This window comes from Rhinopithecus roxellana, chromosome 10 (assembly GCF_007565055.1).
Source record: "Rhinopithecus roxellana isolate Shanxi Qingling chromosome 10, ASM756505v1, whole genome shotgun sequence".
NCBI classification, from domain to species: Eukaryota; Metazoa; Chordata; class Mammalia; order Primates; family Cercopithecidae; genus Rhinopithecus; species Rhinopithecus roxellana.
Window position 1 is genome coordinate 62,271,476 of NC_044558.1, and position 14,102 is coordinate 62,285,577.

Genomic DNA, 14,102 nt, shown 5'->3' on the forward strand with positions numbered 1-14,102 from the left:
TAACCAGGTGACACAATTAGTGTGTCAGTTTCAGTGGGCGTTAACATGGAACTGGACCTGTGCCTGATTCATCCAGGAAGCTGAGCCTAGGCCACAAACAAACACCCCTAAGCAGCTCCTGCTAGGCATGGGTGAGAGGCTGTCTGGCCAAACAGTGAGTATGTTTGCTTTGTCTTCTTCCTCTCTCCCATCTCCACTTGCCAGAGTCCCTCATTTCTCTCTATCCGTCACTGGGTCAGGTGCTGTGTAGTTTTTTCTGGACGACTCTAGAAAGCTCTCTCTCTCTCTCTCTCTCTCTCTCTCTTTTTGGTGGTGAAGGTGATTCTTGAAGAAGAGAAGGCTTTAAAGGGGGCAGTGGCCGGGCAGGCATGCTGACTCACTGCCTATAATCCCACCACTTTGGCAGGCCAAGGCGGGTGGATAACCTGAGGTCGGGAGCTTGAGACCAGCCTGACCAACATGAAGAAACCCCCTCTCTACCAAAAATACACAAATTAGCAGGGCATCGAGGTGGGTGCCTGTAATCCCAGCTCCTCAGGAGGCTGAGGCAGGAGAATTGCTTCAACTAGGGAGGTGGAGGTTGCAGTGAGCTGAGATTGCGCCATTGCACTCCAGCCTGGGCAACAAGAGGGATACTCCGTCTCAAAATGAATGAATAAATAAACACACAAATAAAAATAAAAATAAAAATAAAAGAGGTACAGCAGGAGCTGATATTGGGAGGGGAAATAAGGGGAAGCAAGAACTGGTTTGGATGGGAGTTAGAAAAAACAAAAAGTCAGACATCAGGCCAGGTGCTGTGGCTCATGTCTGTAGTCCCAGCACTTTGGGAAGCTGAGACAGGCGGATTGCTTGAGCCCAGAGGTTCAAGACCAGCCTGGGCAACATGGTGAGACCCCTGTCTCTACTTAAAACAAAATATGTAAGGAAAAAAAAAAAGAAAAAAATGTCAGAGAAGCTCTGAGCCACCTCCCCCACCCCTCACTCCTCCAACACACACACACACACACCTGTCTATAGTCTAAGCAGGTCCTGCTCTTCTAACCCACCCGGGACAGTCCCTGCAACTCCAGCCTGACCTCACTTCCTGCTTCCATAGCTAGTTTGTTTTTTTGACACTTATTGTTAGACACTCCAGATCATTTCATTTTGCTTCTAGTACCCTTTCCCCTTCCTAATACAAATGCAAAACAACGTGGGCATCCCCTTTCTGGGGGAAGCAACGGTGCAGCTTTAAGAGAAAGGGAAGGGAGGAAGGGGGCGCTGACTCAGATCCTCAGATCCATTGGCTGCTGGAGGGAATCCCACCTCAGGGATTGGGCGTAACAGAGTCCGCCTCCTCTTGTGATTGGCTCAGCCAGAGAAATAAAAGGCAGCTGTGCCTGCCTCCTCCTCAGTTGGAGGGAGGCAGGGAATCCAGCCGGATTGTTGTGCTGAGACGCACCTGGCGCAACCCTCCCTTCTGAATCGAAATTCAAGTCCCGCGGACACTGCAACCATGAAAGAGAGACGGGCCCCCCAGCCAGTCGTGGCCAGATGTAAGCTCGTTCTGGTCGGGGACGTGCAGTGTGGGAAGACCGCGATGTTACAAGTGTTAGCGAAGGATTGCTATCCGGAGGTGAGCTGCCCGCCCGCCCGGTGGCCGGCTTTTCTCCCTGCCAGCCCGACTTGGGGTAGATTTCCACCTGCCCAGGAGACGTGGCTCCCCCAGCCCCAGCCCATCCTCAGCCGCTTTCTGAGCCTTTCCCATCCTCCGCTGCTTTTTGGCTGGAGGACTGCCCTGCCTTAGCTTCCCCTGAGACCTGTTCCACTTCTGCCGCCCCGCTGGCTCCTCCTCATCTCTTCACCCAAAGGTCCCATCAGATCCCCTCCACCTTCCTGCGTCCCTGGAGTCTGCTCTCAGGAGAGGGCACTGGAGGCATTTGAGAGTCTGGGGTTTCTTCTTGACGTAATCCCTGCCTATCCGCTCACCTGCTCCTCAGAGGCTCTATGCCAGTGCCTCCAGGCAGGCTTCTGCAGCCCTCTGTTCACCATACTGGAGGGGTTTGAGAGGAGATGAGCTAGGATTGGTTTTGGCCTGTGGCTCTCTCAAACTGGGAAACACAAATCTGGGGATGGGAGGAATCTGTGTGTGTGTGTGTGTTGCTGATCGTCTAGGATATGAGGGGATTACCCCTGGTGCGGTGGTGGTGGTGGGGGGTGTCATTCACATTTCTCACTGTCACAGAGCAAAGTGCCCGGTCCTCCACAGTCCCTTCCCTCCTGACCCAGGCATCTCCTCTGGTTTCTTGTCTCCTGTGACTTTACTGTCTCTCTGGTGAGTGCGTGTGTAGCCAGCACTAACCAGGGGATCTGAGGGTAGGGGTGCCCGGGGTGAATGTTTCCTCTCCTTTCACAGACCTATGTGCCCACCGTGTTCGAAAATTACACAGCCTGTTTGGAGACAGAGGAGCAGAGGGTGGAGCTTAGTCTCTGGGATACCTCAGGTAAGAATTAGACTCCAAATGCCCCTTTCCCACCCCCACTGGTCTGCTGTGTAGCTGCCGTCTTCTAGAAATTGTTTTCCCCTTTGGTGGGGAGAAGTGAAAGAAGAGAATCTGAAGACTCATTAGTTATGGGGAAGGGTGACAGTTGGTCGACTCAGTTGCATGGTCCAAGGGTACAGAGTAGGTGAAGCCCAGGAACCACTCTCTTCCCTGGGTCTAGTTCCACCCTTTAGAGGGCTGGGATGATGAGGTGAAGGGATCCATGAATATTCCTGGGGTGGGAGGGCAGTAAAACAGGACTTCTCCTTTTCCTTCCCTGCCACCCAATGCGTGGGCGTGCGCGCGCGCGCACACACACACACACACACACACACACACACACACACTTTTTACTTCCCCAGAGCAAAGCCAAATAAGAGGCAAGAGGCAGTGCTGCTGGAGGCAGTGTGGTTGGGGCGCGGAGACAAGTCTGCTTTGGGGAAAGATTGCTCAGACTCAGTTTCGTCTCCTGCATTCCATCTTGGGCCACTGTTGTCCTCCTGCCGCAGCTCAGCCCCACTCGTCACACTGCTGCAGCTCGGGGATGAAGCGATGCATCATCGATGTTTTGGAGGGTGGGGGAGATGGCTTAATATAGGGCATAGTCAGTTGTGAATAGTGGCCGGCAGGGCAGAGGGGAGGTTGGCTCTGACTGTTTTCCCTCTACTGGGGTGAGGTAGAAGATGCCCTGTCCCTCTAGAATGTAGAAACAATGTTTTTCCAGCCTCTCAGCCCCAAGCCCTTAGTGCTAGGCTATCCTTTGCCTTAATTCTGACCCCTTCCCATTATCTCTTTACCCCATATCTTTTTCAAAAGACTGACTCAGAGTCATAATAAAGGAGTAAAAGCCGGGAATAGGAGAAAGAAAATAAAATCTACCCCTCCCCAAAAATGCATATTCAGGCTGAGTTTTAAAAGGGACCATAAATCACTGGGTGTTTCCTGCTACATAATAAATATGCTGTCCTGCTCCTCCAACAGTCGTTGTTCCCATGCTCCAGTTCTGAGGTCTGAAAAGACTGGGGCTAGGGGATGGTTAGACAGACAATGAGCCTTTCCTCCCCCCAAAAAAATTCCCCAACCTGGTGTGCTTTTCCCCTGTTGCAGTTTCAGGGCTTGGGAGGCTGGGTTCTGGTTCTCCTGGGCTGTGCTATGCTGGCTAGATCGGACTAGAATGCAGTCTGACTGCATGATGTATAATTTTTTGGTTGTTCATCTGCTGTACCCTCCCACCTTCCAATCTTCCCAGAATCTTACTGCAGCTCATCTCTTTTCACTACCACTGCCCAAACCCCCTCCCCCTACCTCCTCCCTCCTTCCACAGTCAGAATGCAGCCCTCAAATCCCAAACCAGATCATGGAAAATCAGCAAGTGTAGTCTCTATTCCCTGTGTCACACCTCCAACCCCCAATTTCCGAAAGGATAAAGGCTATCAGTTATTCTCAAACTCCCTCTTTCAGATTAGGTTCCCATAAGGAAGGAAGAAGTGGCCGTGGTGTGTGGGATAGGGTTTCCCAATGTTGGGGTCAGGGTTGACCCTGTTCCCATTATTCACTTGCTGGTCTTAAGGGAGGGGGATTGCTTGGAGCCAAAATGGAGGCCTCCTCCCCTCCCCCTTCCCCAATGCTGCAGTGCTTCGGCTCCTCAGTGCTGCAGTGGTAAGACCCCACCTCAGAAGGGGATGGGGGAGGCTTGCTAAAGGAGCAGGCAGCTATCCCAACTCCCCTGTATTCCTTTTTTTTAATGATCAACATCCCCCCACCAGCTTGGATTCCCCCCAGTTTCCATGGCGATTGCGGTGCAGGGAGAGGGGCTGCTTGCTATTCTGAGCACGGATTGTCTGGGTTCCAAATCCGCTACTGCTCCTTCCCCAGGGTGGAGGGGGTAGGCTCAGCCCCTAGCATTCTCTCATATGGGACCACCTGGGTCTGCATTACCTGTTTCCCCCCCAACGAAGGACTCTTGCTCTAGCCTCTAAATCCCCAGCCATCGGTGCTGCTGTCTTTGAGACTGCCTTTCTGAGATGTGCGGGGGTCAGGGGGTACAGCTTTCCTTTTGCCCTTTTCAGTGTAAGCCGATCTGGGTGGGTGGAGAAGTGGGGCACTGAACCCTTGATTCTTTCCCTCCCCTGCTAGCCTCCTAAAGTTCTGACCCCATGGCAAAGCAGCAGCCAGGTTACGTAACAGGCAGGTTTGTCTCTTCACTGGGGAGACCCTGGAGCAGAGGGGAGCGAAATTGGGCAGCAGGCAGGCTCTAGAAGAGAGGAACCCTGAAATAAGCGCTGTCTCTCTGCCGGGCTGGAAGCATCTTCTGGGACTCAGAAAACTAGTAGATGTCCAATTAAGCTGCTGTAGGAGACCCAGACAGGGCCAAATTATACTCCACCCACTTTATTTTGCCTTCTTTCCCTTTTTCTGGACCAAGGGGGATGATATTCTTGCATGACCTTCTGGCAGACGGTCAGGTCCCAAGCTTCCAGCCATAGCACATTCCCCCTGGGAGATGGGTGGATCCTCAGGGATCATGGGTGGTATTCCCAGGGCTTTGGGGCTTAGGCCTATTGGGGAAGGAAAGCACCATGGCTCGCCATCAACTCTTTCTGGCCTACACCAGGATCTCCCTACTACGATAATGTCCGTCCACTCTGCTACAGCGACTCGGATGCAGTATTACTATGTTTTGACATCAGCCGTCCAGAGACAGTGGACAGCGCACTCAAGAAGGTAAGACTAGATCAACTCTCCAATCTCTAACTCAGCTTGAGGATCAAGAAGGAATCGTGGGGACCTTGTCATGAATGCCCTCTTGTATAACATCAAGAAACGGAAGCCCGGGAAGGAAGAGATTTGCCCAAGGCCACACCATTAGCTACAGCTCTGGGACTGGAACTTGGGTCTGCTTACCCCGCTGCCTCCCACCCTTTTTGTTATCCCATGCTGCCTTGCCAGAGGCCCCACAGGGGAGGGTGGTGTTGAAGACTCAGGAAGCAGAGGACAGAGAGTCAGAGAACCTTTAAGTGATATGGTATGAGGGTCATGCATGGGATCTTTGGAGGCAGCTTCTATATATCCTGGTCCCAGTCCCACTGAGAATGGGCAAGCTAGGCAGGTCTGAGCTGAGCTGCTGGTATGAAATGCTTGGGTCTGGGCAGATCCGCCAATGCTGAGGAGTCCTAGGAAACCTTGTGTATCTAGTATAGTATAGAAGATGCTGGGATCACGTTCTCCCCTTGGGAAGAGACTGGTTGGCTTCCCCCTGGCATTCTGGACTTGTGAGGCCCTTTGGGGTGAGGGGGCAGATCCATGCTCTGTATGCTTGGCAGAGAGTGGGAGGAGAATTGCCCTTGTGCTCTCTCTGGTGACTGGGCCATAGACTGGGGGAACAGGCTCCTGGGTCAGCACTCTGGGGGCCCCAAAGGCCTCATGGGCAGGAAGATGATGTAATTAGTGCAGTGGCGATGCTGTGACTCAGAGGGAGGACTGGGCTGGTGATAAGCGAGGTGATGTGTGTGATGTTGCCAGCCAAGCTTCTCCTGGTATCTGTCTACCACTAACTCTCCTCCCTTCCTCCTTCTCCTTCCCTTCTTCCTGCTCGACCCCTCAGTGGAGGACAGAAATCCTAGATTATTGTCCCAGTACCCGCGTTTTGCTCATTGGCTGCAAGACAGACCTGCGAACAGACCTGAGTACTCTGATGGAGCTGTCCCACCAGAAGCAGGCGCCCATCTCGTATGAGCAGGTATGTGCACGTGCAAATGCGTGTTGTAGGGTGAAGTGAGGAAGGCTAGAGGCAGACAGCTTGAAATATGGCCCTGGCTCAAACTCTTCCACTATGGCAAGAGACAACTGCTATAATAATTAGCAAATGATTCACCTGGAGAGAGGTGGTGGGTACCTGCTTACCCAGATGTATGCTGTCAGTTAGCAGGCGAGTTATTCCTGTGTGTGCCCACATTTCTAAGACTGTATTCTGACCACCTGCGTTAGAATCATTAGAGGTGTTCATTAGAATTTCACCCACACAAAAAAAAGAGACCCTGTCTCAAAAAAAAAAAAAAAAACAATAAAGGAGGAGGGGCACTGTGCACGGTGGCTCACACCTATAATCCCAGCACTTTGGGAGGCTGAGGCCGATGGATCACTTGAGCTCAGGAATTCAGGACTAGCCTGGCCAACATGGCAAAACACTGTCTCTACTAAAAATACCAAAATTAGCAGGTTGTGGTGGCATGCACCTGTAATCCCAGCTACTTGGGAGGCTGAAGCAGGAGAATCGCTTGAACGTGGGAGATGGAGGTTGCAGTTAGCTGAGAATGTGCCACTGCACTCCAGCCTGGGTGACAGAATGAAAGACTCTGTCTCAAGGAAAAAAAAAAGAAAAAAAAAGAGCCAGGTGTGGTAGCTCACGCCTGTAATCCCAGCACTTTGGGAGACCGAGGCAGGTGGATCGCTTGAGGTCAGGAGTTCAAGACCAGCCTGGTCAACATGGTGAAACCCCGTCTCTACAAAAAATACAAAAAATTAGCCAGGGATGGTGGTGCACACCTGTAATCCCTGGGTGACAGAGTGAGACTCTGTTTCAAGAAAAAAAAGAAGTGATCTGCCTAGGCTGGAATGCAGTTGCGTAATAGTTGTTTATGCAGCCTTGGCCTCCCAGACTCAAGTGATCCTCCCTCTTGTCTCCCTAGTAGCTGGAACTATAGGTACGGGCCCCATGACTAGCTAATCTTTAACATTTTTTGTAGAGACAAGGTCTCATTATGTTTCCCAGGTTGTTCTTGAACTCCTGACATCAAGTGATTCTCCCACCTTGGCCTCCCAAAGTGCTGGGATTACAGGTGTGAGTCACCACACCTGGCCTGGAATCTGCATTTTTGATAAGACCCCTTGATAATTTCTTATGTGCATGAGAGCATAGCATTGGGGGACAGAGTTTTGCTCTTGTCACCCACGCTGGAGTGCAGTGGTGCGATCTCAGCTCACTGCAACCTTTGCCTCCTGGGTTCAAGCGATTCTCCTGCCTCAGCCTCCCAAGTAGCTGGGATTACAGGTGTCTGCCAACACACCCGGCTAATTTTTGTTATTTTTAGTAGAGATGGGGTTTCACCATGTTGGCCAGGCTGGTCTCGAACTCCTGACCTCAGGTGATCCACCTGCCTTGGCCTCCACTGCACCTGACCTGGGGACCTCTTAAGAATACTAATGCTGGCTGGGTGCGGTGGCTCACGCCTGTAATCCCAGCACTTTGGGAGGCTGAGGCGGGTGGATAACAAGGTCAGGAGATCAAGACCATCCTGTTGTAACACGGTGAAACCCCGTCTCTACCAAAAATACAAAAAATTAGCCGGGCGTGGTGGTGGGCGCCTGTAGTCCCAGCTACTCAGGAGGCTGAGACAGGAGAATGGCGTGAACCCAGAAGGCGGAGCTTGCAGTGAGCTAAGATTGTGCCACTGCACTTCAGCCTGGGCACAGAGCAAGACTCTGTCTCAAAAAAGAAAAAAGAAAAAGAATACTAATGCCTTGGCTCTATACCCAGAATTTTTTTTTCCTTTTCCTTTTTTTTTTCTCCCAGAGACAGAGTCTTACTCTGTCACCCAGAATGAAGTGCAATGGTATGATCCTAGCTCACTGCAGGGTAGAACTCCTGGTCTCAAGGGATCCTCCCTAGTATTTGAGACTGTAGTTTTGGGCCCACTTCCAGCAAATGTTTAAACATTTTTTAAAAGTTGTTATTATTTTATTATTTTTATTTTTGATATTTATTTTTGTAACCCCAAAGTGCTGGGATTATGGGTATGAGCCACCGCGCCTGGTCGCCTAGGCTGGTCTTGAACTCCTGGCCTCCTTAAGTGATCCTCCTACCACAGCCTCCTGAGTAGCTGGGATTAGAGGCACTAGCCACTGCCCCAGCTATCCCCAGAAATTCTGATGTAGTTTGGCATCAATATAGTTTTTGTTTGTTTGTTTGTTTGTTTTTTGAGACGGAGTCTGGCTCTGTCTCCCAGGCTGGAGTGCAGTGGCCAGATCTCAGCTCACTGCAAGCTCCGCCTCCCGGGTTTACACCATTCTCCTGCCTCAGCCTCCGGAGTCGCTGGGACTACAGGCGCCCGCCACCTCGCCCGGCTAGTTTTTTGTATTTTTAGTAGAGACGGGGTTTCACCGTGTTAGCCAGGACGGTCTCGATCTCCTGACCTCGTGATCCGCCCGTCTCGGCCTCCCAAAGTGCTGGGATTACAGGCTTGAGCCACCGCACCCGGCCGGCATCAGTATAGTTTTAAGAGTATTCCAGGTGATTTATAATGTGCAGTCACGCATCGTCTTAAGAAAAAGAGGCATCATCAGACAGGGTGTATGCCAAAAAAAAAAAAAAAGACAAGACAATCGAATAATTGGCAGAGGGTGGTATTTGGAGATTGGCAGCTGGGTCCCCTCTGGAGTGGCCCTGGGGAGTGACACACAAGAGGCAGCGTCCCAGAGCCATTGTGGCCCACTGCATTAATGCCCTCACCCCCTCCTGCAGGGTTGTGCAATAGCCAAGCAGCTGGGTGCAGAAATCTACCTGGAAGGTTCGGCTTTCACCTCAGAAAAGAGCATCCACAGCATCTTTCGGATGGCATCCATGGTGTGTCTGAACAAGCCTAGCCCACTACCCCAGAAGAGCCCTGTCCGAAGCCTCTCCAAACGACTGCTCCACCTCCCCAGTCGCTCTGAACTCATCTCTTCTACCTTCAAGAAGGAAAAGGCCAAAAGCTGTTCCATTATGTGAAGTGGAAATTGGAGGGGGGAGACAACCCCCTACTTCCTCCCTTGGGGTGCAGAGGCACGGGGAGAGGGAGGATGAGACAATTTAGGATACTGGACATGAATTTTTCAGATGGCCACGGTGAGGGCTTGGAAGGAGACAGGAATGGGGCGAGGAAGGAGCCAGGCCCGGCATGAGGACCTGATGCTGAGATAGAACCATCATACCCCAAGCTAGGCACTAGGTTGTGGAGGGGGCGGCTATCCCAGTGCCCCCCCCCCGCTCCAGAGGAAGGAAAGCTGTGGGGGACGGGGGGCATGCTGGCCTCCTGGGCTTGGGGGCCTACAGCAGCCTCACCTTCAGCATCATGCCTCTTCCACACAGCGTTTCCATGCAGGCCAGGGGATGGGAGGGGTCCCAGAGCCCTTCCCTTCCCCTCTAAGGAGGCAGCAGTTGAACAGAGTGGGGAAGCCGAGTGGCAGCTCCCTTGGGGTTTTAGCCCAGGTGCTTCGTAAATGCAATCGGAAGTGCAGGGAGCTGGTCAGAGCCAATGAGAAGGAAACCTCATCTTTGCATAGCCCATGCCTCATGGAGAGGTGACATCATACATTCACATGCTTCTCACCTAAGTCCCCAGGGTCCAAGGGAGAAGCCCCAGACCCCCTTCTCTTGCAGAGTGTGGGGTGGTGGTGCTGCAGGGGCAGGGCTGGGTGGGGGTCACCAGACTTTTTCTGCCCTTAGGGCAGTACAGCTGGCATTTGTTTTATAGACTCTTGTCTTTGGAATTGGGGGGAGGGGGGAGTGTTTCAATCTGTTACATGTTCTGTGTTTAATGAAGAAAACCTATTTATTAATGAAAAATATAATACATATAAAGAGTTTGGCTCCGTATTTTTTTCTGTTTTCTTTAGTTGTTACAATTGGTATTTTTGTGTGTGTCTTTTTTTTTTTTTTTTTCCTTTTCGTGGAGCACGGGGTCTCCCTATATTGCTCAGGCAGGTCTTGAACTCCTGGGTTCAAGCTATTCTCACATCTCTGCCTCCCTAAGAGCTGGGATTACGGGCATGAGCCACTGTGCTGAGCCCTTTGATTGATGATAATGAGAGAAAAGCTGTCCTGGGGCCCTTTCTGTGGGTTGCAGAGGGGCTGCCGCTACCATTCCCCAGCTCCTCCAAGAAGGAGCTTCTCTACTCCCCCATCCCCCTACCCTAGACCCGCCCAAGACCTGCTAAACCAAGGAAGGGTTCCTTAGCCCTAGAGCAGGGGTACAGGGGTTCTCAACCCTGGAACTATTGACATTTTGAACTGGATAATGCTTTGTTGTGAGGGACTGTCCTATGCAGCCCAAGATGTTTAGCAGTGTCCCTGACATCTAGTGGATGCTAGAAGACAGTACCCCCACTCTCCAGCTATCACACCCAAAAATGTCTCCAGACATTGCTAAATGATCCCTGTGGAAAAATTCTGGTTGAGAACCACTGCCCTGGAGAGTCTAGAGGAGAGAAAAAGGTTTGATGAAATAATCAGTAGAGAATCCATACTGCTGAGATCCCACCCCACATAGGTGGACAGACTAAGCCAAAGCTTGGGGAGGCTCCTGGGATTCTGGTCTCCTCTGAGTTCAAGGAGAGGTGACATTTGCCTTCATGACCTTCCAATTCTGATGCCTACTGATGGCAGCTCAGGGACCTTAACTCTTCCTTTCTCAGTGACTTATAGCTCTTGTTTTCCAAGTGCCATAGTGTAGTGCTAGTGCTAGAAATAAAGTTAACATGTACTAGGTCGGGCGCAGTGGCTCAGGCCCATAATCCCAGCACTTTGGAAGGGTGAGGCGGGTGGATCACAAGGTCAGGAGATCGAGACCATCCTGGCTAACACGGTGAAACCCCATCTCTACTAAAATGCAAAAAATTAGCTGGGCATGGTGGCATGTGCCTGTGAGCTGAGGCAGGAGAATTGCTTAAACCCAGGAGGCAAAGTGCAGTGAGCTGAGATGGCGCCACTGCACTCCAGCCTGGGCAAAAGAGGGAGACTCCGTCTCTAAATAAATAAATAAATAAAGTTAGCATGTACTTAATGAGTGTTCAGCACTGTGCACTGTGTTGAGGGCTTTATATGATCATGTTTAGCCTCATAAATGATAAGAGCTAACATTTGTTCAATGTTTACTATGGGTCAGGGGCATTTATGAGTTTTTTTTTTTTTTTTTTTTTTTTTGAGACAGGGTCTCACTCTGTCACCCATGCTGGAGTACAGTGGCGTGACTACTGCTCACTGCAACCTTACCCTCCTGGTTCAACTGATCCTCCTATCTCACCCTCCTGGGTAGGTAGGACTACAGGAGTACCACAGTAGTCTATTTTTTGTAGAGATGGGGTTTCACCATGTTGTCCAGGCTGGTCTCAAACTTCTGGGCTCAAGTGATCCTCCTGCTTCGGCCTCCCAAAGTTTTGGGATTACAGGCATAAGCCACGGTGCCTGGCCCCACTTATGAGTTCTTTCTACATTATTTATTCCTGTGATAACCCTATGAGCCTATGAGGTGCTATTTTTTTTTTTAGATAGAGTTTCACCCTGGCTGGAGTACAATGGCACGATCTTGGCTCACCACGACCTCTGCCTCCTGGGTTCAAGTGATTCTCCTGCCTCAGCCTCCCAAGTAGCTGGAATTACAGGCCTGCACCACCACGCCTGGCTAATTCTTTTTTTTTTTTTTTAGTAGAGATGAGGTTTCTCCATGTTGGTCAGGCTGGTTTCGAACTCCCGACCTCAGGTGATCCACCCACCTCAGCCTCCCAAAGTGCTGGGATTACAGGCGAGAGCCACGGCGCCCGGCCACTATCTACTTCATTTTACAGAAAAAGAAGACCGAGGTTCAGAGAGATTAGGTAATGTGCACAAGGTCACACAGCTAGAAAGTGGCTGAACATGGATACAAATCCAGGCAATCTGGCTGCACATCATGCACTCTAACCTGCTCTGCTGTCCTGTCCTGTGAGGAAAGTGCTACTATCTCTGTTTTGTAAATGAGGAAAGAGAAAAGCCAGAGATGCCATATAATTTGCACAAGATCACAGTACTGGTAAGTAATTGAGCCAAGATTCAAACCAGATCTCACTGTTAACCAAAATCCTATGGACCCTTTACTGGTAGGCATGTTGTACCTAAATAGTTATCTCCAGTTATGGTTCTTACTAGAACACCATTCCTCTGTCTCCATCTCCAAAGATGATGGTTTGGGTGCGGTGACTGATGCCTGTAGTTCCAGCACTTTGGGAGGATGAGCCGGGTGGATTGCTTGAGGCCAGGAGTTTGAGGTCAGACTGGACAACATTGCAAGACCCTGTCTCTACAGAAAATAAAACGATTAGCCAGGTGTGATGGGGTGCACCTGTGGTCCCAGGTACTTGGGAGGATGAGGCAGGAGGATCGCTTGAGCTCAAGTCAGGGCTGCAGTGAGCTGTTTGTGCCACTCCACTTCAAACTGGGCAACAAAGTGAAATCCTGTCTCAAAAATAAATGAGTAAATAAGCTGGGCACAGTGGCTCACGCCTGTAATCCCAGCACTTTGGGAGGCCGAGGCAGGTGCATCAAGAGGTCAGGAGATCGAGACCATCCTGGCCAACATGATGAAACCCCTTCCCTACTGAAAATACAAAAATTAGCTGGGCGTGGTGGCACATGCCTGTAATCCCAGCTACTTGGGAGGTTGAGGCAGGAGAATCGCTTGGACCAGGGAGTTGGAGATTGCAGTGAGCCGAGATTGCACCACTGCACTCCAGCCTGGTGACAGAGCGAGACTCCATCTCAAAAATAAATAAATAAAATAAAAATACAAACAAATAAGAAAACAAAGATGCACATTTGTGAGAAAACTAGTGGGGCAAGACAAATAACAAGTATCCTTGAAGCCCTACATGTGTCATGAGAGGTGTGCACAAGTACTAGAGGAACTCTGCCACTGCGAACTGGGACAAGCTTTATCACCCTCCAGGAGCTCAATTTACTCATCTTTAAAGAGAGTTAAGATGGCAGTCTGAAAATGGGGAAAGGTAATGGACTCTGAAGTTAAATGAACCTGAATTTTGGTTCAGTGCTGAGATACAAGCGTGAGCCACCTCACCTGGCCCATTCTTTTAACTATGTGGCCTTTGAAGGCATAATTACTCTTTCTGGGCCGCAATCTCCTTAGCAGTAAAATGGAGATAGCACTCATCTCATACTGCTATGAGAACTAAGTAAAACAAATAAGGTAGGTTAAGTGTCCAGCCCAGAGTTGGGCACTTAGAAGATTCTCAACAAAAAGTGGCTGCAGTTTTTGAAGATTCTGGCCTACCATGGTTGGTCTGATTCTTAGTTGAATCTGTGAATCTGTGAGTCGAGCGCCCTCTCGTGCTTTCGTGGTGACTTACACCTAGCAGATCTCAGCTCTCTTCTTCCCCTTCCGTTCTCTCTGGAGTAGAAGCAGGGAGGTGAAAGGCTGCAGATTCTAAGAGAAGTGTGTGTCTCCAAGGGTTACTTCGGGCCATTGTGCATGATGCTCAGGGCTTTAGGATTACTTGGGTCTATCCTGAGGCTTTGCTTGAGAGCTTAAGGCATATTCGGAGAGAAAAGCCAGACCTACAGCCATGTGGAATTCAAGCAACAAACCTGCTGCTGGCAAAATGGGAAGGGAGGTCCAAGATACTTCCGGTTATCTAAACCGTTGCCGCAATTGCAGTGTTTTGTTTTGTTTTGAGGGAAAGAGTTATGAACCCGTAAGACCAAAGAGAAACACAAAGTTAACTTACGATTTGGGGTTAAAACAACAACAACAAAACTCAGTGGAAGACTGA

General features: G+C 50.4%; 1 protein-coding gene across 1 annotated transcript; it reads left to right on the top strand.

The window, feature by feature from the left end:
* The first annotated feature begins 1,401 nt into the window (after nucleotides 1–1,401).
* Nucleotides 1,402–10,145, top strand: RND1 (Rho family GTPase 1). The gene is made up of 5 exons (XM_010385430.1): nucleotides 1,402–1,618; nucleotides 2,399–2,486; nucleotides 5,140–5,249; nucleotides 6,130–6,264; nucleotides 9,046–10,145. The coding sequence occupies exons 1-5, from the start codon at nucleotides 1,499–1,501 to the stop codon at nucleotides 9,289–9,291; spliced, it is 699 nt and encodes a 232-aa protein (XP_010383732.1). The 5' UTR covers nucleotides 1,402–1,498; the 3' UTR covers nucleotides 9,292–10,145.
* Nucleotides 10,146–14,102: the final 3,957 nt, after the last annotated feature.

Coding starts and splice junctions, on each gene's coding strand:
- RND1 (XM_010385430.1), top strand. CDS start 1,499: ATGAAAGAGAGACGGGCCCCCCAGCCAGTCGTGGCCAGATGTAAGCTC. Junction 1,619..2,398: donor CGAAGGATTGCTATCCGGAG/GTGAGCTGCCCG, acceptor CTCCTTTCACAG/ACCTATGTGCCCACCGTGTT. Junction 2,487..5,139: donor TAGTCTCTGGGATACCTCAG/GTAAGAATTAGA, acceptor GGCCTACACCAG/GATCTCCCTACTACGATAAT.